This window comes from Chiloscyllium plagiosum, chromosome 24 (genome assembly GCF_004010195.1).
Source record: "Chiloscyllium plagiosum isolate BGI_BamShark_2017 chromosome 24, ASM401019v2, whole genome shotgun sequence".
Taxonomy (NCBI): domain Eukaryota; kingdom Metazoa; phylum Chordata; class Chondrichthyes; order Orectolobiformes; family Hemiscylliidae; genus Chiloscyllium; species Chiloscyllium plagiosum.
The window spans coordinates 46,674,174-46,697,891 of NC_057733.1; the positions used below are offsets into that span (position 1 = coordinate 46,674,174).

Genomic DNA, 23,718 nt, shown 5'->3' on the forward strand with positions numbered 1-23,718 from the left:
ACTTAATGTTGTTATAGCTGTTTTCTGGTCTAAAACATGAGCAACAAGGACAAGGTGGATTTGCCCAATAACTATGAAATTTGTCATGGCTGTTCTGGGTCATTTATTTGTTTGCATTGTGTAGGCATCTCTGACTAGACCAGTATTTATTGTCCATGCCAAATTTGCCATGAGAAGCTGCACCTACAATGCCATTAGGAAAGAATTTACAGTAATTTGACCCAGTGACTGTGAATGAACTATAGTCTAGCCAAATCAGGACGATTTGGGTTGGAGGGGATTTGCAGATTGCTTGCAGCTCCAACAGGTATTATTCGAGAGAGTTTTATTTTCCTCTCCCAGTTTCTTTCCTGAAAGAGCTGCTTCTGTTTGAAGTATGACTGTAAAGCATCTGTGATCTCTGGTACATAGTCCATGTGGTCAACCTTTCTTTGGATCAGTGGTGATTAATAATTGCTAATAATCACCATTAAATTCACAATCTTTTCGAAACCAAAATCCAGGTCCCCCTGAATTTCTTACTACAGCTTGCAGTCAGGAAGAGAAACCATGTTTAACTTTGCCCTTTCTTGATTCGGGGAGTTTGAAGTCATTTAATGTAGCACAACTTCGGACCTTCTGATCTGCATAACTTAATCCAGTATGATAAATGATAATGTCTGGAGTCCTGCATTACATTCACCTCAAATGATATTACTGCTTAATCAAAGCGAAATCTTAAATAATATACAGGCATATGAGAATGACCATCCTGATTAGTAAGTCCGTTAATTGCACAAACTATTTGTTATAATCGCATCCAAATACTAGTAGAAGGATGAAGTTATGGAACATTTTGTTTGTTAGTGCAAACCGGTGACTATCCCAGCTTTGTTTGCCTAACTAAATTGTGCAGATTATATCACGTGGCCATATTATGATTTGCTTTTCCTCTGAGACACGAAGTACCCAAAATGGGGCACAAATCATTTTGAGGAGGAGTTTGGAAAAGAAATGATCTCAGAAGATCTGCAGTGACCCCTTTGTATATTGTTCATTAAAATGTTACTTTGATTATAATATAACTCTTGGCTGCATTCCAGTTATTCCTTTGATCTTCCAGTAGAAACGCTGTAATTGAGATTGTGATGTAAGAGAGATTTACTGGAAACCAGAAGAAAAGAATCAGAACAGTTTTTACCAAAAGAAATGGTAATCCAGGATTTCTAATTTTTAAGTAAAAATCCATACAGATTTGTGTTCCACTGTTAATTGTTTTAGTAGTGTAGTGAAGAACATTGTTGGTTTTCCCCTTTTATCTTTATACAATTTCCGTCCAATTTTTGAAACAAGCTCCTTCCATCCTTTCTCAGTCTACCTTAGTTTCAGCTTCAGAAGAGCGTTTGTTGCAGGTACCTGCAGGACTATTTCTGCTTCACACACCAGCCTTGCTTGTAGGCAAGACAATAGAAGAAAATTAAATGCAACAGAAATAAGATTTCTGAGGTGCATGTTGTGAAAAGGTTAGCCAAGACACACAACTAATAAAGTTTTGAGGACAGCAGGCAAACACACAGAACTTTTGTACCAACCACCAAGAGACAATTACACTTCCTTGCACATCCTTAGGAGAAAGAAACTTTTGAACATGTGGCAGCAGAGCAAGAAGATGGAAAATTTGTGAGCAATGCCAAGATGTTGACTGTTATTGAGGACTCCAAACAATGGACACCCATGATCATGATTTTTTTTTAAAAAAGGCACCTGAAGGTGATGTTATAGTGTGGCCAGTTTGGTACTTTGGAAACCTCCATTGCATAGAAGACTACAAAAGGTAATACTTTCTGTACTCCATTTAAGTGCTTCTGAAATACCGAGTGATTAGAGGTAGTGATGTGACACTGAACCCATTGTATGCCTTATCTCAGTCATGATACAGCTCCTTACATAAGGAAGTTAAGTGCAGAGAAAAGAATTTCTATTTTCCCATGTCATCCAGAACCTATTGTAAAACAGTTTTGATAGTTTTCTGGAATAATATTCCGCATGCTGCTAAAAAGGATCTGTGGTAACTAATGAAGTTTAGTAATCAAGTTCTTCTCCCCATTCGTCTCTCCCATCCATGTTATGTATTTTTAGAATCGACCATTGAATTATTATTTCACAGAATGCCAATGGGCTCAGTGAGGCCATGCAGGTTCTCTGCTGGAACAACCCAACTCATCCCATTCCACTGACTTCATCTAGTCTGATAATGGCCTCTCTTGTCTGATCTTGGAGCTAAACAGACTCAAGCCTGTTTGGTACTTGGATGGAAACAGCCTGGGAATATCAGGTGCAATAGACTTTTCCTGCCAGCACTGGCTGCTAACATTATACCTCTGCACATGGGTTCTATCACACAGTCGAGCGGAAGGCTAGAAGGGCTCGTGCAGTGGTAGTGTCCTTACCTTTGAACCAGGAGAGCCTTTTGTCATTTATATAAATGATTTGGATTTGAATATAGGAGGGTAGTTAGTAAGTATGCAGATGACAGCAAAATTGGTAGTGCAGTGGACGGAGAAGAAAGTTACTTCAGAGTACAAGGGACCTTCTTCAGATTGGCTGAGGAGTGGCAGATGGAGTTTAATTTAGATTTATGTGAGGTGTGGCATTTTGGTAAGGCAAATCAGGGCAGGACTTGTACACTGAAGGTAGGGTTTTGGGGAGTGTTGCTGAACCAAGAGACCGGGGTGGTGGAGGGAAGGTGGTTCACAGTTCCTTGAAAGTAGTCACGTGTACACAGGATAGCGAAGAAGGTTTTGATACACTGCCTTTAATGATCAGTGCATTGAGTTGGGATGTCTGGCTGTACAGGACATTGGTTCAGCCACTTTTGGAATACTACATAAGTTCTGGTCTTCCTGCTATAGGAAAGACATTGTGAAACTTGAAAGGGTGCAGAGAATATTTACAAGGTTTTGCCAGGGTTGAAGGATTTGAGCTGGAGGCAGAGCCTGAAAAGGCTGGGGCTATTTTCACTGGAGCATCAGAGATTGAGGATTGACCTTATAGAGGTTTATAAAATCATGAAGGGCATGAATAGGGTGAATTGAGATGGTGCGTGCATGGAATAAGCTGCCAGAGGAAGTGGTGGAGGTAGGTACAATTACAACATTTTAAAACGCATCTGGATGGGTGCCTGAATAGGAAGGTTTTAGAGAGATGTGGACAAAATTCTAGCAACCGGGACTAGATTCTGGTTGACATAAACAAGTTTGACCAAAGGGTCTGTTTCCATGCTGTACAATCTAGACTCTATGTCCCAGGTTCAAGTCCCATTTGATCCAGAGGTGTGATGTAGCATCTTTGAGCAGGTTGATAGAAAATATCTAATGCTGGAGGTTGGGCAGTCTGGTTTGCAGCTGTGCAGGAATCCTGCCTGGAGTGTTACATTCTAAATCATAAATAATTCAGTGCAAAAGAATCTTATGAAAAATAAGATAAGCCTGTATTCCCCACAAAGAGTAAAGTGGAGAAGTTGTGGATTGGTTTTGAGAGTTTAGGAAGATCAAACTAGGAAGGGAACAGATTAGGTAAGTTAAAATATCAGTTGGGCAGTGAAGGAATAGACCCATTTCTTGTGAGTAATCACAATAACCCAGAAATGTTTGATAAGAAAAGATCATCCTGGTGTTTGCTACTCGTCACCATATAAAATTTGAATAATGTGCTTGTTAACCAAGTAATTAGGAAAATAGAAGTAAAGAGAAAGATTGCTGACGTGTTTTAATCTAACGAATTCAAACTGGGAGCCCCCACAAAATGGTACCTGAGCTAACAACTTTAATACATGATGGTAGCAGTAGATGTAATAGATATAATCTTAAAAGATTTGACACCATAGGATGGCACACTCTATCATATTGAATTACATTTTATGTTGGGTAAGCAATGTGGAATGTATTTTAAGAGAAGCCAGCATTAATGGAATGTAGAAAGATCTGAAAAGATTGCGACTTGGTACACGCTGCTAAGCATGCAGAGTAAATGCACACAGAGACTAAACAAATTAACACTGAATTAACACAAAAGTACAATGCGAAGTAAATAAGAAGCTAGATTCTTTCATGCCGCTTGGAGTAAAGCAGAAAAAAACCCTGAAAAATACAGTTGTCTCCATAAACTTGACAAGTCAATTGGTGGGGAGAGACAATAAATAGAAATACAAATAACTATAGAAACAAAACACTAGACAAGGTCTGTTAAATCTTATTGCACTTCCTTGCAATGTTTTCCATTACACATTCTGATGTGCACAATTTTAGGGAAACTGCATGTATAAACTTCTCACACTAATTGCACCTTCCTCTAATGGAGGAGCCACAGTAACACCACTTGCAGGATAGTGTAATTATGGCATGAGAAGGTTCTATTGGTAGATTCTAGTAGTTCTACAGATTTGTATAGATATAACATAAGGATAATCTGTGACTTCAGGATGGGACTGCTGTATGTCGATGCGCTTAGGATCAGTCCCCAACTAACTTCATCTGAAGATTGGATTTTGCCTTAACTGATGTTTGTGGTGTCAGAAATGATCAACTACTTTACTTCTCCGCCTGAAGGCAAGTTGGGCCCATAATGCCAAGACTTTCACTGTGGGTAATCACAGTAAAGAGGCAACGCCTGAACAGAGGACCTCTATCTACACTAGGAATTCTATGATTCTGTGATTCTATGAACAGAGATTTAAACCACTGGCTTAGTAGTATTGTCACTAAATATTAATCGAGGGACACAGGTAGTATTCTGCAATATAAATTCAATAAAACTATGGAATTAAGAGTCTACTGGTGACTTTGAACCTGTTGTCAATTGTCAGAAAACCCATCTGATTCGCTAGTGTCCTTTTAGAAGTGAAACTGCTGTCCTCATCTAGTCTGGCCTACATATAACTGCAGACCCACAGCAATGTGGTTTAACTGCCCTCTGACTACTTAGGGGTGGGCAATAACAGCAACACCTGCATCCTGTGAATGAGTTTTTATGAAAATGAAGAAAATTTGACTTTTTTTTTTCAAGCAATTGGAATAAAATTAAAAGTAGTTCATAAAGTGCATTTTTATTTCTTGGATATGTTCATGGGCGAAAGCACTTTTAGTTAGCATTGTCATTAACTGAATCTAATTATTTTATTATTTAAATTGCATTCTGAAACATTTTCAAAATGTTCATAACTAGTTTCCAACAAGACACACATTCAGGGAAGTCTAACTGAATTGGAAATAAGCCAGTGTAGTACCCCTTCCCAAAAAAGAGGTGTAAATAAATTAAGTTCACTTACAAGTCTCTCGGCCTTTCATTGATTATTAGCAAAATAATGGAATTGATCAACAAGAGAAAAGTTTGAGGATTGCTACTTGTAGATATTCCGAACTGTGAGAAGGATAGTTAAACTTTAAGAGGGCATAGTCACAGGCTGGTGGAATGGGTGCCTAAGTGGTAGATGAAATTGAATGCATTGAAGTAATTTATGTTGCAGGAAGAATGAAGAAAGGCAATATGAAACAAAGAATACAATTCTAAAGAGGGAGCAAGAGCAGGAGTAGAAGGACTGGGGGATATATGTCCATAAATCACTGAAAGCCACAGGGCAGATTGAGAACATGGTTTTTCAGGCATTAGAAATCTTCAGCTTTATAGATGGGCACATAGATTATGAAAGTAAGGAAATCATGATAAACATGTATAAAACATTGGTTTGGCCCCAGCAGGAGTATTCTGTCCAGTACTATATATCATGCTTTAGAGACAATATGATGGCGTTGGGCAGAATGCAGAAAAGATTCACGAGGATGGTTCCAGGGATGAAGGACTTCAGTTGTGTCAATGGTCTGGAGAAGCTGGAACTGTTCTTCTTAGAGCTGAGCAAGTTGAGGGGAGATTTGGTAAGGGTTCAAAGCCATGCAAAGTTTGGACAGAGTAGAAGGGAGAAACTGTTCCCATTTGCAGAAAGAATTAGAGGCCACTGACTTAGGATCAGCAAAAGAAGCCAAATAGGATGTGCAAACCAGGAGCAATAGTAGGCCATTTGGTTCCTTGAGATTGCTCCACCTTTCAATGAGATCATGGCTGATCTAATTGTAGGTTCAATTCTATGTTTCTGCCTACTCCAGGTAACCTTTCATCCTCTTGCTTACCAAGAATCTATCTACCTCTGTCTTAGAAATATTTAAAGACTCTGTTTCCACCACCTTTACAGAAATAATGTTCCAAAGATTTTCAGTCCTTTAGAAGTTTTTGCCTATTCTCTGTTTTAAACAGGTAATCCCCAGTACTAAACTCTCCCATAAAAGGAAACATTCTCAGTACACCCACCTGTTCAAGGCCTCTCAGCATTATATATGGTTAACTCAAATCACCTTTTACTCTCCTTAAGTTCATTAGGTACTAGCATAGACTGTCCAGCCTTTCTTCATAAGACAGCCTACCTGTATTAGATTGGTAAACTTGTCTGGAATGCTTCCAAAGCATTTTGCATTGTTGTTTGAATAACGGCACCAACATTGTGCACAATGCTGTAGGTGTAGTCTCAGCAATACCCTGTACAAGTGAAGCATAATTTCCCCACTTTTGTATTCATTTCCCTTCACAATAAATAATAACATTCTATTAGATTTCTCAATTACTTTTTCCACCTATCGTCTTTTGTGATTCATGGACTAGAACATCCACATTTCAGATCTGTGCAGTTTTTCACCATTTAGATCATGTGCTTTCTTCAATTCTTTCTATCAAAATAGGCAATTTCACATTTTCCCACATTGTTTCATTTTCCAGATCTTTGCCCACTCACTCAACCTATCCAAATTCCTCTGTAGCTTCATTGTGTCCTCTTCAAAAATTAGTTTTCTACCTGCCTTTGTGACATCAAGAAATTTGGCAGTGATATCTTCAATCCCTTCATTTAATGTTGACATGAGAGAAAGAGTTTTACAAAATGAGGGGTTAGGATCTGGAATGCAGTGCCTCAGTGTGTGGTGGAGACAGATTCAGTTGTTCTTTTAAAACATCAGTTGGACGCTTGAAGAGAAAGAAAGTATAGGGCTACGGGTAAATGACACAGAGTGGAACTAAATGAGTTACTCTTTCAGAGAGCTGGAACAGACACGACAGGCTGAATGGTTTCCTTTTATGCTCTAATCATTTTGTTTCTATTCATTGTTGGTGGCAATTATGCACTAACTAATATAATTACCCACCTTGGAAATTCCATGTCATTAGGCACTCCCTGGCATGAGATACTGATTGAAAAGATGAAATCCTAGCTGGTTAGCAACTGTGACTTGTATTTGGCTAAGTGGCATCCAACTGTGTGTAGGAGACATGAAGATATTTGCAAAGAAACTTTGTTTCTGTGACATTTACCATTCTTCACTCAAACTTTTTCAGTAAAAATTTTACTGGGTCCCAAGTTACCTTCAATCTGAAGGCTTCCCATCATTCTTGACATTCTCATACCTATTTCAATTCCATTTTTATAAAAACAAAATTGGGTAATTAGAAGGGAGATTCAGTGATGGGTCAGCACAATATTGCAGAAGGACTCAAGCAAAGTTTGCAAATAAGCAGAATAAAGTTGGTCATATCCAATACTGTTAAGTGAAATGTATTGCAAATGAGATAAAAATTATTTGAGTGCTGTTGAAATGCCATGGGAAGAGATTAAAGAGATTTGATGCTTAACATATGCAGCCACTTCAGAGTACCAGTTCATGAAGTAAGCAAGTCATTGAGCTCTTTGCAAAATTGACCTAAAAGTAACCATTTTTTAAAAAATCAACCTTTAATCAATGCTGACTTGCTCTTCTTGCTTTTGAAAGAAAATATTTTGCATAACTAAACAGAACTCTTTTTAGGGAGAAGACAAGAGTTAAGTGGGGGCTTTGCCATTACATATATTTATTGATTTCGGACTTCAAAGCCACATGCTCAAAGGGCACAAGCATAGTGCATGATAAATGAAAGTGCTTTCTTGAGCAGTTAAGCAAGGGTGCCCCAGTAAAGCATGCTTGACCCCTTTATATTTCTTGTCTTTGTCAATGACCTGGTGAATGTAATTGAAGGCAATTACTTTGTTGTTAATTGCATCGTAGTTAACTTCTCACCTTAAAGACTGATAACCTACTCCTGCAGCCAGATGCAGACATTTCAGCAGATCCTGGATAAGTGGGCTGCTATCTTCATTATTTAGAAGATTGTTATTTAAGGGTAATATTTTTTCCCAGTTTAAAGTATTCATCTTTTTAGTTTAACATTCTCCATGTTTAAAACTTCCTGTCTTCAACATTCCTTATGTTAAAAAGGGGATTTATGTCATATAATCTAATAATCTGACCATTAGTATCAGAGCTGGAATTTTTCTTTAAAAGATAAACAAGTGACAAGCTGATACTTGAATACATGCATATAGCTCCATCCATTCTAAAAACATTTTTTAGAAGTTAGCATTTAATATTTAACATGGAAAATTATTAAATTTGTGCTACGGAGTCATAGAGGTTTAAAGCACAGTAAAAGACCTATCGACTTTGCGCTGATCAAAATCAAGCACCTGACTATTCTGATCCCATTGTCCAGTACATGTATGCCTTGGCATGCCAAGTGAACACCTAAATACTAATAAAATGTTCTGGTGAACATAAGCGGTGAACATATGCAGCAAGGTCCCTCTGATATTGTGTGCTTACCAGGGTCTTACTATTCATTTGTATTCCCTTGCTTTGTTTGTCGATTAGATTAGATTACTTTCAGTGTGGAAATAGGCCCTTTGGCCCAACAAGTCCACACCGACCCCCCGAAGCGTAACCCACCCAGACCCGTTCTCCTACATTTACCCCTTCACCTAACGCTACGGGCAATTTAGCATGGCCAATTCACCTGACTTGCACATCTTTGGATTGTGGGAGGAAACCGGAGCACCCGGAGGAAACCCACGCAGACACGGGGAAAATGTGCAAACTCCACACAGAGAGCCGCCTGAGGCGGGAATTGAACCCAGGTCTCTGGCACTGTGAGGCAGCAGTGCTAACCACTGTGCCACCGTGCCGCCCACTGTCCCGCCCAAGTGCATCACCTCACACTTATTAGTGCATTATGCTTTGAACCCTTATGTTCAAACTATAAACAGCCATACTGTGTCAATATTGCAACCTTGAGATCAGTGAATCAATTAATAATGTACAATACATGTGATTTACTATAAAACAAACATGGCAGTCATCATGTTGAAGTGGATTAAAAGGTCAAATATAAACTAAATTAGAAGTCTGTTGTAAAATAAGATCTATCATCAGTGTCGGATTACTTTGTGACACAGGTGACTCTGATCGAGCACGGTATAAATGCTGAACCTGTTAAATTACGCAAGTAAACGTAATTTTAAGCAGATAATTGAATGTGATTTCATGCAGCTGTAGCTACATTTCATAGATTAATGACATCATGTTGGGATGGTGGTATAGTGGTTACATTATTCAAACAGTAATCTAGAGGGTAGAGATTAGATCAGAGTGGTGCTGGAAAAGCACAGCAGGTCAAGCAGCACCCGAGGAGCAGGAAAATTGACGTTTCGGGCAAAAGCCCTTCATCAGGAATAGAGGCAGGAAGCCTACTGGTGAAGTGCACATTGATGCCCTGGGGTTGAAGTGTTCCGAGGCGGAAGTTGAGGCATTCTTCCTCCAGGCGTCGGGTGGTGTGGGAGCGGTGGTGGAGGTGGCCCAGAACCTGCGTGTCCTTGGCAAAGTGGGAGGGGAAGTTGAAATGTTGGGCCACAGGGCGGTGTGGTTGATTGGTGTGGGGGTCCTGGAGATGTTCCCTGAAGTGCTCTGCGAGGAGGCGTCCAGTCTCCCCAGTGTAGAGGAGACCGCATCGGGAGCAACGGATACAATAAATGACATTGGTGGATGTGCAGGTGAAACTTTGATGGAGGTGAGGGAGAAGGTGTAGGCGCAGGTTTTGCAATTCCTGCGGTGGCAGGGGAGGGTGCCAGGATGGAAAGGTGGGTTGTTGGGGGGCATGGACCTGACCACGGTAATTATGGAGGTTTCCAGCATCTGCAGTCCTCACTTTTGCCCAGTAATCTAGAGGCCATACTAATGACCAGAGATGGGAATTCAAATTCACTGTGGGAGCTGGCATAATTAAATTCAGTTAATTAAGTAAATCACCAGCACCAACAACATGGCGATATTGTGGGTGTGGCCTTGAATAAGTCTGGAACAAAGAATGTTCCACATCATAAAAAGATAGGCTTAACTGGGACCCACACACGTACCTAAAGCTACACTGTTAACTTGGAGAAAGTGAGACAATTTAAAGGAAAAAAATTGTACAATGTGAGAATGAGCTCAGCCAGGCGAAGGAAGGGGTGGCTGAGACTATTCAGTCCTCTTTTTCAGTAAGAAGCGCAGAGCCTTCAGACCATCCTCTTGGGGGATAGATACAAGTTTGACATACTTGATTACAGACCACAGCAGTGTGGTTACTTATTAACACCACCGCCCCTCACCTCCCTCCAGAGCCCCACCCAGTCCTTCCAGGTGAGACAGAAGTTGACCTGCCTCTCCTCCAACCTAGTTTACTGTATCCAGTGCTCCCAGTGTGGTCTTCACTACATTGGGGAGACCAAACATAAACTGAGGGCACATTTCACCAAGCATCTCAGCCAGGCCCTCAAGGACCTCCCAGTCACCGCCAGTTTCAATTCCCCTTCCCATTCCCTCTCCGACATGACCATCCTTGGCTTCTTCCATTTCGACAGAGAATCAGACCGTAAATTGGAGGAACAACACGTCATCTTCCACTTGAGCAGCCTTCAGCCTGGAGGACTCAACATTGAGTTCTCCAATTTCAAATAACCTCCCTTCACATCTCCTGGCTCTCTTTCCAGCTCCCCCCCCCCTTCTATTCCTCAGACCGCCCTTCCTTCCAGCTACCAACTGGATTCATTCCTCCCATCGACCAACCAGGCCTCTACCTGTGTTCATCTATCACTAACTCACCACTCTGCCCCTCTCCCCACCCAAAACCCTCCTCCATGCCCCCTTTTATCTGCAACTCCCCTTACCCCCACCTCCAACCCTAAAGAAGGGTTACACCCGAATTGTCGACTTCTCGACCTCCTGATGCTGCCTGGCTTGTTGTGTTCTTCCTGCCTCCTGCTTGCCTACCTTGAATTCCAGCATGTGGAGTTTTTTTGTTTCTCTCTGAAATAATCGAGCAAGCCTCTCAATTGGAGTGTGCTGCTATGATCGCTGTTGGAGTTCCTTCACCACATGGATTGTACCAGTTTTTGCACCTTCTTTAGAATTGTATCTTCCACTTTATATTATCTTTCAGTGCTTTTCCTACCAAATACATGGCCTCACAGCTTATCTATTGAACTTCATCTTCTACCAGTTTGCCCATTCCTGCAACTTTGTTTTGGAGATCTATTCTATCATCCTTACCAGTTACAGTTCTTCCAAGTTTTGTGTCATCTGCAAAAATTGAAATTGTCCTATGCATGATATGATTTAGGTCATTAATGTATATATGTCAAGATAAGGAAGGGTCCCAATATTAATCCTGAGGGAGCTCTACACAAACTTTTCTCCAGCCTGAAAATATCCATTAACTATTCCTTTCTGTTTTCTATTAGTAAGCCAAATTTGTAGCTATCTTGTTACTCTCCTTTTTATTTCATAGCTTATGCCTTTCACATGGTAAGTAATTTTGTCTCGCTGCCCTGAAATTACTAAATAATGTTTAGTATTCAGTTTCAGCACATTTTATCTACATAAGTGATTTCTGTTTTTCAGTAGCTGTTTCTAGTCGACCAGGGCAAATTCAGAGTTTGTATCAAAGCAACTGCTCAATATCTAATCTTTAGCTTTTAAGGGGATTTTGAACAGTTTCCCTAATGCCTAAAAATGGAATTTTGCTCGTTGTAGATTTCACCTGCCAAATAAGTGAAGAATTTTTTTATTTTATAACCCCAATGGGAAGCTTGTATACTTAAACACTCCAGTTGAACTACCAAATCAGAAAGAACATAAGACTGGGAACTTCCCTGGGCATGGTGACCTGACCCTTTGACATAGAAAGGTCTAGAATTATGGGGAGAGAGCTCCCACAGCAGGAACTTACTCTTCCCTGACTTTACCACAACTGATCAGCCTGGATGTCAGGTTGAACCGAGTGTACCAGGTTGATCAATGATGCAGTGAAATTTTGTTATCCTCAATAGGACTCCGATTAAATAATTTGAATTTATATAACACTATTGAAGAGATAAACATCCTTAATTGCCGATTGTGTTTTTTTTATGGCCCCTTCTTAAGAGGGCTGTAGCCAAAAGAAAAGCTACCTTCAAAATGACTTCATTGCCAAAACTGCTTCCTACAACCAGAGAGAGGCAATCATGGTAGTGATGTGGATTTTTAAATTAAGCGATGCCATTATGATTCTAGATATGCCAGCAGTGTGAGGAGTAGAGGTCACCACTCCCAGCTTCATCAGAGTTCCACTGATAGAGGGATTAAATTATTTCCACACTTTGCATATTGGGATGAAGAAAAAATGCCCAGAGAAATGAGAGTGTTTTTAAGAATCAAAATTTGAGATGCAGGAGGGGTAAAGTTTCACTTTCCACTGGAAGTTTTCCCTACAAATGATCGATTTCGGTCCAAAATATTTGAAAACTTATTTTGAATGTCTTTGAGCCATCCTTTCTTCATCCATCCTACTGGGAAATACCTTTAGGAATTATTAAAGTTTCAATGAGATCACCTTTTCTAAACTCTAGAGAAGACAGACCCAGTCTCCTCAGGGCAATTCCAACATTTCAATAAGAAGTCTGGTGAACCTCAGTTGCACTCCCTCTATGCACAAAGACCCAGATGCAATTAAACCAATGGAAAATATGGCGTCTGTTATGAAAGGTATAAGAGCAAAGAATTTAGAAGCAGAGTCAGCATGGCTTCATGAATGGGAAATCATGCTTGACAAATTTATTAACATTCTTTGGGGAGGTAATGAGAAGGATGCATAAAGGGAACTAGGAGATGTAATATATTTGGATTTCCAAAAGGCATTCAATAAGGTACAACATTAGGTTAATTAAGATATGAACCCAATGTGTTGGCGATATTATATTAACATGGATTGAAGATTGGCTAACTAACAGAAGATGGAAAATTGGGATAAAGTGGCCATTTCAGGATGGAAAACTATAACTAGTGGAGTGCCACAGGGATCAGTTTTGGGGCCACAGTTATTTACAATGTACATTAATGTCTTGGTTGAGGAAAGTGAATGTATTACTGCCATGTTTTTGGACAAACCCAAAATACACAGTAAAGCCAAGTAATGTAGGTGACACCAAGAGTCTGTAGAGGAATAAAAACAGGTTAAGACAAGAAGAAATCAGAGCTTTTCCAAAATGCTTTTAAAAACAAATCTCCAAAAACTCACCACCTAGAAGGAATGTAGGGATTTTCTTTAAGGGAGTGATTACAGTCTACAGGGCTAAGAGGTAAGTCTTTTTGTTGGCCTTAAATGGCAAAATCTACAATCAGTAATAAAAATTTAATGGAATTGATAGTAAAATTTGTGACCTCAAGGCTTACACAAATGTGCACCCCAATAAGATGAAGGATATTGCAACCATGATAGCAAACATTTTCTTAAAGTCTATCTAGATGGTTCTGTTTTGGTGGTAAGGGTATTTGTAGATTCTTAATTGCAATCCTTACTCCCCATGAAAAAAATATTGCTACTCTGAAATTGAGGTGCAGCACTTCTATGGGTAAGTAGCATGATGGCAATATAACTTCAGGTTGTACAATTGACTTGTTGCCTCTAAGCAGATAAATTTGAAAAATGTAAAATAATTTAATTAGTAGATTATTATGGTGAACTTTCTTATATCTCACTTTTTGTTGCTTTCCTCTATTCTTTGTTTCTTAATTGATTTATTGACATTGGAACACACGGTCCATGCTGAAACCAAGGCAGTCCTTGATTTCAAGAGGCAGTTGAAGGAAGTAAACTTGCAGGGCTACAGACACAAAACACAGGATAGTGGAGCTGATTAGATCACTGAAAGGAGAACCAGCATTCTTTGATGTAAATGACTTAATTTTCACCTTGCCTTTGATAAGCAAGTTGTAACACCATTGTGAAACCTTATTTTTAAGGTAAGGTCAAATGATGCATTGAGCTCAAGTTCATGTGTACATTGCCTTATATCAAATCATCTTTTAAAATGTCAAATTGCTCTGATACAAATTTAATACTGGAAAATTAAAACAGTTGGAACTTTGTTTAATAGAGAAGTGCCCCCAAAGTTTCTGCATATGCTGTTGTAATCTGCAGTATTACTTGCTAGAAGATTCCTTATATTCGCACTCAAACAATACAATTTCTTTTTGGAATTTCATAGGGGTTAGGCTTTTCGTTAAGAAAGGAAGAATGTGGTCTTGTGGGGTTTAAGAGTTGACCATGCTGAAGTTGCAACTTAGGATAGTTGCAACATAGCCTCTAAATTCATGTTACCCGTATTTCGTTAAGAAAGGAAGAATGTGGTCTTGTGGGGTTTAAGAGTTGACCATGCTGAAGTTGCAACTTAGGATAGTTGCAACATAGCCTCTAAATTCATGTTACCCGTATTTCAGGAAACATTAGCCGCAACTAAATCAGTCCCTTGCATCATCTGTTTTGATTCTGTGTGAATAAGTACATTCATAGCATTGAGTATGTTATGTTAATAGTGTTTGACACCGAGCATCTTTGTCTTACAGTCAAAGATTCAGTGAAGGTATTGTTGTAAATAGAAGAGGTAATACATTTGTGGTTGCAGTAGCACAAGTAATCATTTGTCTATAAAAAGAATTGTATTTACACTGTATGGTGAGGGATGCCATTGGTTTGTTCTGAGGTACAAAAATGTTTGTGACTTAGATTTCTTTGGCGAGTTGCTGTAAGGAGACACTTACAGCAACTTTTTTTAAACAAGGCTGTAATTAAGATGATTTTAACCAACTGAACTATAATCTACTGTGTGACGTTTTTCCAGAGGTTGCACCACCCAAGCTCATTTGTCTTTCCAAATTGAATTTCTAATTACAGTCCAGGTAATGTCCGTTATGTTGAAAATTATTCTGTAAACTTTTTTTTTTGTAGAGCTCAGATGCTACTGAACCTCTGAACATGGAGCCTCTAGAATCACCCAGCAGTAAAGAATATTTGAAGGTACATACTGCTCAATCACTCTTGAGCACCATTCATTCCATCTTCACTGATCGCAAGTATTAAGTGAAATGGTAATCCATTTGGCAATTATCAGTACTAAATGTGAGAATACTCTGGGGGAGTTCCAAACTGAGTCAAAAAGTGTGATGCTGAAAAAGCATAGCCAGTCAGGCAGCATCTGAGGAGCAGGAGAGTTTGCATTTCGAGCATAGCTCATCAGGAATTCCTGATGAAGAAACTCGGAATCCTAGTAGCACACAAACTCTCCTGCTCCTCAGATGCTGCCTGCCTGGCTGTGCTTTTCTAGCACCACACTTTTTCACTCTGATCTCTAGCGTCTGCAGTCCTCACTTTCTCCTGGGAGATCCAAACTAGTTGAGTTTTGTTTGCTTAAGCTTTGGTAGGGATGTGCCCAGCTCTGTTACATTTCGGTTTGATATTATGCTTCGAATGAGTTCAGGAGATGGGAGTGGTAGTGGGTGCTTGCTTCTGACCATTATTTTTATTTATTCTGGAGACGTGACTGTCACCAGCTCGAATAGTATTTATTTCTCATTCATAATTGTCCTCAAGCAGATGATGGTGAACTGGTACAGTCCTTGGGATTTAGGGGGTAGGTTTGCTCGCTGAGCTGTAGGTTTGATATCCAGACATTTCATTACCTGGCTAGGTAACATCATCAGTGGTGACCTCCAAGTGAAGCGAAGCTGTTGTCTCCTGCTTTCTATTTATATCTTTCTCCTGGATGGAGTTCCTGGGGTTTGTGGTGATGTCATTTCCTGTTCATTTTCTGAGGGGTTGATAGATGGCATCTAGATGTATGTGTTTGTTTATGGTGTTGTGGTTGGAGTGCCAGGAATTCTCTGGCATGTCTTTGCTTAGCCTGTCCCAGGATAGATGTGTTGTCCCAGTTGAAATGGTGGTTTTCTTCATCCGTGTGTAGGGCTACGAGGGAGAGAGGGTCATGTCTTTTTCCAATGAGCCACCACACACTGCAGCACAGACGAACGTATTCAAGAAGAACGGATATTCAAAAAATACAGTGCGCAGATTCCTCAAGAACAAACCACGACAAACAGACCAGACACAGCCAGAAACCCTAACCACCTTACCATACATCAAAGAAGTTTCAGAAATGACAGCCAGACTACTAAGACCCCTCGGAATCCTAGTAGCACACAAACCCACCAACACTCTCAAACAAAAATTAACAAACTTAAAAGACCCAGTACAACCCATGGACAAAACCAACGTCATCTACAAAATTCCATGCAAGGACTGCCACAAACACTACGTAGGACAAACAGGAAGAAAGTTAGCCACCAGGATACACGAAACCAGCTAGCCACAAAAAGACACGACCCTCTCTCCCTTGTAGCCCTACACACGGATGAAAAAAAAACACCGTTTCGACTGGGACAACACATCTATCCTGGGACAGGCTAAGCAAAGACATGCCAGAGAATTCCTAGAGGCCTGGCATTCCAACCACAACGCCATAAACACAAACACACAGATCTAGATGCCACCTATCAACCCTTCAGAAAACGAACAGGAAATGACATCACCACAAACCCCAGGAACCCCATCCAGGAGAAAGATATGATAGAAAGCAGGAGACAACAGCTTCACTTCACTTGGAGGTCGCCACTGATGATGTTACCTAGCCAGGTAGTGAAACGTCTGGATATCAAACCTACAGCTCAGCGAGCAAACCTACACCCTAAACCTCAACCTGAGGTACAAACCTTGCAAAAAAGTCCTTGGGATGTAGGGAAGCTTGCAGTGTTATTAGGAATGGAGCTTCAGGATTTTGACTTAATGACAGTGAAGGAACAGTGATGTAGTACCAGTTAAGGATGATGTATGGTTTGAAGGGGTACTTGCAGATATTGCAGTTCCCTCAAGGTGGTAGAGATTTGGATTTAGAAGGTGCTGTCAGAGGATATGATCTCTGAATCATTTAAAATCCTTGGATTCAGAGCTGAAAATGTCCACTTAGCACCACATAACTGTTCTCTGGTCCAGGATTTCTGCATTACTGATATCATCAAAAGGAGCATTGGAGGTATATTTGTTGCCATTGACTTACAGATGATGTAACACCACAAAAACATCCCAGCAATCAACTTTGAAAAGTATGTTTTTAGAAAGGCTTGACAAATCAAAATGTAACCAGGCATACTATACAGTTTATAGCTTTTGTTAATTGTTTAATAAAATTATGGTCATTTAAAACACTTTAGTGGATGGATAAAAGTAATTGATTATTGGTTGGAATGGAATTGGATTGATCTGCACTTATGCATACTAATATAACAGGACCAGAGTATGCTGATATGAATTATTATGCATGCTTTAAAGCTAAGAATAAAATATATCTACCCACCATCAGCTTTATGATATTTAAGAATATCCATGAAAGCTGTTCTTTGGACCTTATAGTTACTTTATTGAATGGTCACATCTCAGACAATGAATTGGAATCATCGTTCAGTTGAATTGTTTGTGGTCTTGCATAATAAGACAATTTCATCAATCCAGGCTTAATTGTGCCTCTTTGACAATTGATTTCATAAGTACGTAAGCCTTGCTATGAAACCTTTAGATATATGGGAACTCCCCAACAGCTTCTGTAAATTCATTTATTTCACTGAATTCATTTATTGCTCTGAATAGGAACACCAAAAAACAAGAATGCCATCTTTATCAAGACTAATGAAAACTAGATATAAATTTTCTATTTTGAATTCTTTAAACATCTTTATTTATAACACTTCTATCATTCAAAACATCACACATCCTATTTGTCCATTTACTTTGGTGCCAGTATTGGACATATGGTTGCATGGTGTTTATCATCTCGTATGTAGGAATCTGAGTTAATTATGCCATTCTTGCGTAGACTTGACCTATGCTTGTCAATCCAAACCCAGAGTATGCCCTTTTGATTGCCCTTTGAAATGGCTTTGTAAATTTCTCAGTTGTATTTGACGAGGTGATTTGTTACTACTTTTTCAAGGACTATTCAATTGGGAAATAAATACTGGTATTGCCAACAACGTTTGCCTCCCTGAATGTTATTTTAATTTTGAATGTTTGGGTGCACTACTATATGGAACAATGATTTTTACAAAAAGAATGGTGGTGTTACAGGATAATTCTCTACTATAGTAGCTTTCTAAGAACAGAATACTATGAATGTGGGTCCTTTCTGCTCAGTAATATATGGGTATACACACAACTTAAGAATTTGGGACAGGAGTCAGCCATTTGGCCCCTTGAACCCTTTGATAAAGATAGAATTCTTGTTGTTTGGAGTTTCTGTTTCAACAGGAATTCAGTGCAATAAATGAATTCATAGAAATTGTTGGCGATCCTTTTTTTAACCCAGTAATGCTATGAGGGTGTTGCTGGCTAGGCCAGCATTTATTGGCAATCCCTAATTGCTCAGAGGGCAATTAAGAGTCAACTAAGTTGCTGTGGGTCTGGAATCACATGTAGGCCAGACCAGTTAAGGATGGTAGTTTCCTTCCTCAAAAGACATTAGTGAGCCAGTTGTTTTTTTTTCCCCAACAGTTGACAATGGAGTTATGGTCGTCACTGGAATCTTAATTCCAAATTTTCATTGGACTCAAATTCCACCATTTACCATGACAGGATTTGAACCTGGGTCTCTGGATTAAATATCCAGCAAAAGAAAATACTTGGCCATTGCCTTCCCTGGATATATCTAAAGGTTTCATGTTCTGCCATTTGATAAGATCATGGCTGATCTGTTAGTGGCCATCACTCTACTTTCCTGCCTACTCTCAACAGCCTTTGATTCCCTTGGTAGTTAAACATCTGTCTAAATGTTGTTTTTCATGCTTGTTTTCTCCATATTTGTTTTATTACAAGGATTGACAGATATTTTGATATATTGTTTTCAGCATTCCATTCTGTAAGTTCCTGCAAAGGTTTGTTTTGTGAGTTTAAATGATTGATAACTGCAGGCAAGCCAGCATGACGTTTGTTCCCAGGGGAGCCCACTTTTTTCAGAATCCAGTTGTTAATTATACAAAATGCAATTCGGGTAAACTACTAGTGCTTAACCAGAATACCACAAACCCAAAACAGTCAAATGTTGACAAATTCATCAGATTACATTTGTTTCTAAATATTCTGTCATTTTTTTCTCTTTGTTGTGGTAAATGCAATGAAAATCTTGTTCCAATTAAATTTTCTCCCTGAAGAATCCTTTTTTTAACAAGGGATATAAATGGGGTAACTTGGAGAGTTAGAAAAAGAGTAAAATAATGCAATTATTGAATTCTGAAACAAAAGTAAAGTAACTTCTTGAAGCAGGCATCTGTGGATGAAGCAGGCGCATAGCATTTCAATCATGCGCACTTCCTTAGAACTGAATAATAATACAAGAGCTTACAAGGCCATTTCAGAATGCAGGTTGTGAAATCCAACTGAAAGGTGGATGAGGAAAAACAGTACCACGTTGTCAGGAAAATAAATTGATGGCGAATAAACTGCTGAAATTGAGATTGGAAAACGATCATATGCCAGAAATTATATCAGCACAACACAAAAGAAACATGATATTTCTGAGCCATTGTCTGAATATCTGAAGCTAAAGATCGAGAGAGAGGGAGGCAGAATAAAAGCGTGAAGAACTGATGAAGCAGTGTAAACCTCAGTGACCTGTTAGAGGAACAAACAAGAATACACGACAAGATTTCAGGTTTGGGGGGAAATTCACTTAAGGAAGAAAAGGGGGGGGTAGCAAATTTCCAATGAAAACCGATCCTGTCATTTAGGCCTATTCTGATCTTTGAACAATCTCTAAGTTATTGCTGAAGTGATTGACTAAAATTCTAAAAGAGTCAATCTAATTGCTGTGGATGACTTCTATATTTCACTCAAACACAGATTAATCTAGAACTACCTGAATTGTCTTTGCCGTATTGCAATGTAGGAAACACAATGGGCAACTTTCACAGTGCAAGTTTGAATAAACAGCAACATAATGATGACCAGATGGTCTGCTTTTATTGATGATTGGGGGGGTAGCTAATGGACTGGACACTGGAAGAATTCCCCTGTTCCTCCTCACAATAGTGCTATAGGATCTCTGGATTCCATCCAAGGGCAAACAGGATATCAGTTCAATGTCAGGTTGGATTGACAGTACTTCCAACACACACACACTACTGCATTAAAGCATCAACCGAGCTTGTGTACTCTGGAGTTGGGCTCTTCAACATAAAATTGCTACCAAACTAAGGATGGCAACTGAGTTTGTGACATTTGTTCAAGTAAAAACTTGGGAAGTAAATGTTGGTGGTCAGTGTACCATTGTAGTTTATTTTTTGTATATACAGCCAATTTCTTTGAGCATATGAACCCTTGAAATGTACTTAGTATAGGATACCATATGCATAGGATGACCAGTTTGAGCAGAAAAATTTGGGTTAATGGAAGATATTTGGCAGGTTATTTGACTCTGATGACAACACAGTCAGCTTAATCATTGTGGATATTTTTATTCACTCAGAATAAACTTTTCAAAGTGTTCTCCCTGTGTTTATCCCAAGGGAGTTGAGGCAAGCTGTGTTTCTCCTAGTATCATTATTGCTAAGAATTTGTGGCATAAAACTGTTCATGTGAATACAATTTGATTTGTTTTCTATTCAAGCCCGTTGACAGAGAGCCACTTGTTTACCATTTGGATGGGAAGAATCCTGTTCAAGAATCAAGTGGTTTTGAGGAACTTCCTGATGAATTCTTTGAAGTTACCATAGATGATGTTAGAAAACGTTTTGCTCAACTGAAAAGTGAAAGGTAATCTAAGTGTTTGCTTTTGCTGTACATTATCACAGTATAATTAAAGGAAAGCAACTGTACAAGTATCTCTTGATCTAATTCGTAGTTATTGAGTGTACAACTCTGTGGAACTCAACAGTATCAACTTCTGGCTTTGACTCTACTAGTTTTTGTCAGGTACTTTCCTCACTGGAGACAGAACAGTGGGATTGTTCATTTACTACCTCAGAGTGTTGAAATCAATTGCCTGTGTGTGCCAGTGAAAAGTATTAGACTTGTCTAGAGAGGATATTTTGTTTGCAACCTGTGGATAACATAAACAATGTCCAGGCTGGCCTCAAGTCTCAGTCCACTATTTAGTGTTAACATTGCATGTTTTCTCCAAGATTAGACACTATCCCAGCCAGGCTAATTAAGTTACAAGTATCACTTTGCACTTATTATACATTAGGGGATCTCCATTCTCTGTTGATGTGCAATATGAGCAGAATAAATAGGAAGGAAGCCATAATTTAGAGGAAAGTTGATGTTTTGGGTGTAATCTTTCAGCACTGGGTGGTGGGTGTGGTGGGAGCTCCAGCTTCCCCTAAACCCACCCTCAGACAGGAAGAAGGGTTACACCAGAAACGGAGACTTCTCTACCTCCTGATGCTGCCTGGCTTGCTGTGTTCTTCTTCCCCCTTGCCTGTCTACTTTGGATTCCAGCATCTGCAGTTTTTTTTTGTCTTTAACCATATTTTAGAGGAAATGCAGCTTTATGATTTACATACTGTAATTCTCCTGGATATTTATTGCATAGTAGCACCAGAAGATAGTACATACTAACTTTTTATTAGAATGTTTATTAGATTTGTACATGATTTTTTAGTATGAGCAATTTAATCAATTGATGAACAAAAGTTGTTACCTGATTTATTTTATTTATTCTTAACATTCAGTTTACTAATATTACAAAGATTTGGAAAACTAAACATTCTAGTAAAAACAAAAGTTCCATCAGTACCTATTCCATTGGTTCGCCTGTTTCACTGCCCGCTTCTCATATATGGATGAAATTGAAGGCAGCAAAATTATGTTGTGATAGTTACGTTAAGGTCTTGGGTTGCTTTACTTTGACTATAAGAAGTGTGAAGAGTGCTGTTCACTTCAAAAACTTCCTCCTTCATTTTAGTCCTTCTTAGTACCTAACATTAAGTTTGTCTCACTCAACCACGCAAGACTTTCAGAATAAAAAGAGTTGAATGATTGTGTTGCAGAAGGAGGCCATTCAATCCATTGTGTCTACCCAGCTCTACTATCTAGTCCAGCTGTGTTATCTAGTGCCAGTCTCCCGCCTTTTCCTCCATATCCCTACATGCCATTACAATCCAAACAAAATCATCCAAAACCCTCATGAATGCCTCCATTGAACCTGCCTCCACCACATTTATAGACAGTGCATAATCTATGCTTCATTGTTTCTGTTGCTTTGACAAATGGAAACAGCTACACCTTATCTACTCTTTCTAACCCATTTGTGATTCTGATAACCTTAATTAGATCACCCAGAAGCTGCCTTCTGTCCAGAGAGGAAAGTCCTAATTACTTCAATATTTTCTCAATTGAACCTCATACCTCAAACCACATGAGTAAATAACTTCCACACAATCCAATGCATTTGCATCTTCTCTGTAATGTGGCACCCACAACTGTACATAGTATTGCAGCTGAGGTCTAGCAGGTATCTTGTACAAATTTGGTGTCACTTTCTTGCTATTGTATTCTATGCGACTATTAATAAACCTGAGAACAGCTTTATTTATTGCTCCCTGCACCTAGAGTAAATAGAAAGGAACATTTCCCCTTGGAGAGATCAGTTACCCAGGACAGAGATTTAATTTAAGGGTAGGTGGTTTAGAGGGAATGTAGAAAAAATATTTTCACCCAAAAGGTGGGGGGACTGTGGAATTTACTGTCTATAGGGATGGTTAGAGGCAGAAACCCACACGATATTTAACAATTTAATATGTAAAGAAGTATTTAGATATATAGTTGCAATGCTAAGGCATACATGGCTATGGGCTAAGTGCTGGAAAGTGGGATTAGAATAGTTAGGTGATTGTTTTTGACTGGTGCAGACATGATAAGCAGAAAGACCCTTTTCTATGCTGTACACCTCTGCAAAAATGACTCTGTGACACTTATCCTGCCATCTTCAATGATCAGTGCACTCAAGTACCTGTGCTGCTGCATCCCTTTAAAACTGTACTCCCTGTTTTATATTGTTCTTTGTGTTCTTGTAATCAAAAGGCATCACCTCACACCTCTGTGTGTTGAGCCTCATCTACCATCCATCATTGAAGGGTGCTGAATATTCACTACGGTATGCTTTTCACTACCGTAGTGAGGTATCGCTTTATAGATCCCTTGGAGAAGTTCATCCTGAAGTACATTTCTAGGCGAACAGTGTGTTAAAACTAGGGTATATTTTCTATCAATTGCCAACTGATAAAATTGCAGAATGGTCTTCCCTGAGGCTAATTTCATTACTCTGCTACCAACTATTGTATTCAGCTCTGTTCACTTTTCAAAGATTCAGAGATTACACTTTTATTTTATCATTGGGCCAGTGTATTTTCCCACCTTTTCTGAAGGTGATAAATCACT

At 39.2% G+C, this 23,718-nt stretch overlaps 1 protein-coding gene across 3 annotated transcripts in view; it reads left to right on the top strand.

The window, feature by feature from the left end:
* The window catches only part of aspscr1 (ASPSCR1 tether for SLC2A4, UBX domain containing), a 218,758-nt gene that overhangs the window by 109,429 nt on the left and 85,611 nt on the right, over nucleotides 1-23,718 (top strand). For all 3 annotated transcript variants that reach the window (XM_043714989.1, XM_043714988.1, XM_043714990.1), the window contains exons 8-9: nucleotides 15,187-15,255; nucleotides 20,945-21,090. In XM_043714989.1, the coding sequence (XP_043570924.1) occupies nucleotides 15,187-15,255; nucleotides 20,945-21,090 (215 nt within the window). The remainder of the gene's footprint in view (nucleotides 1-15,186; nucleotides 15,256-20,944; nucleotides 21,091-23,718) is intronic.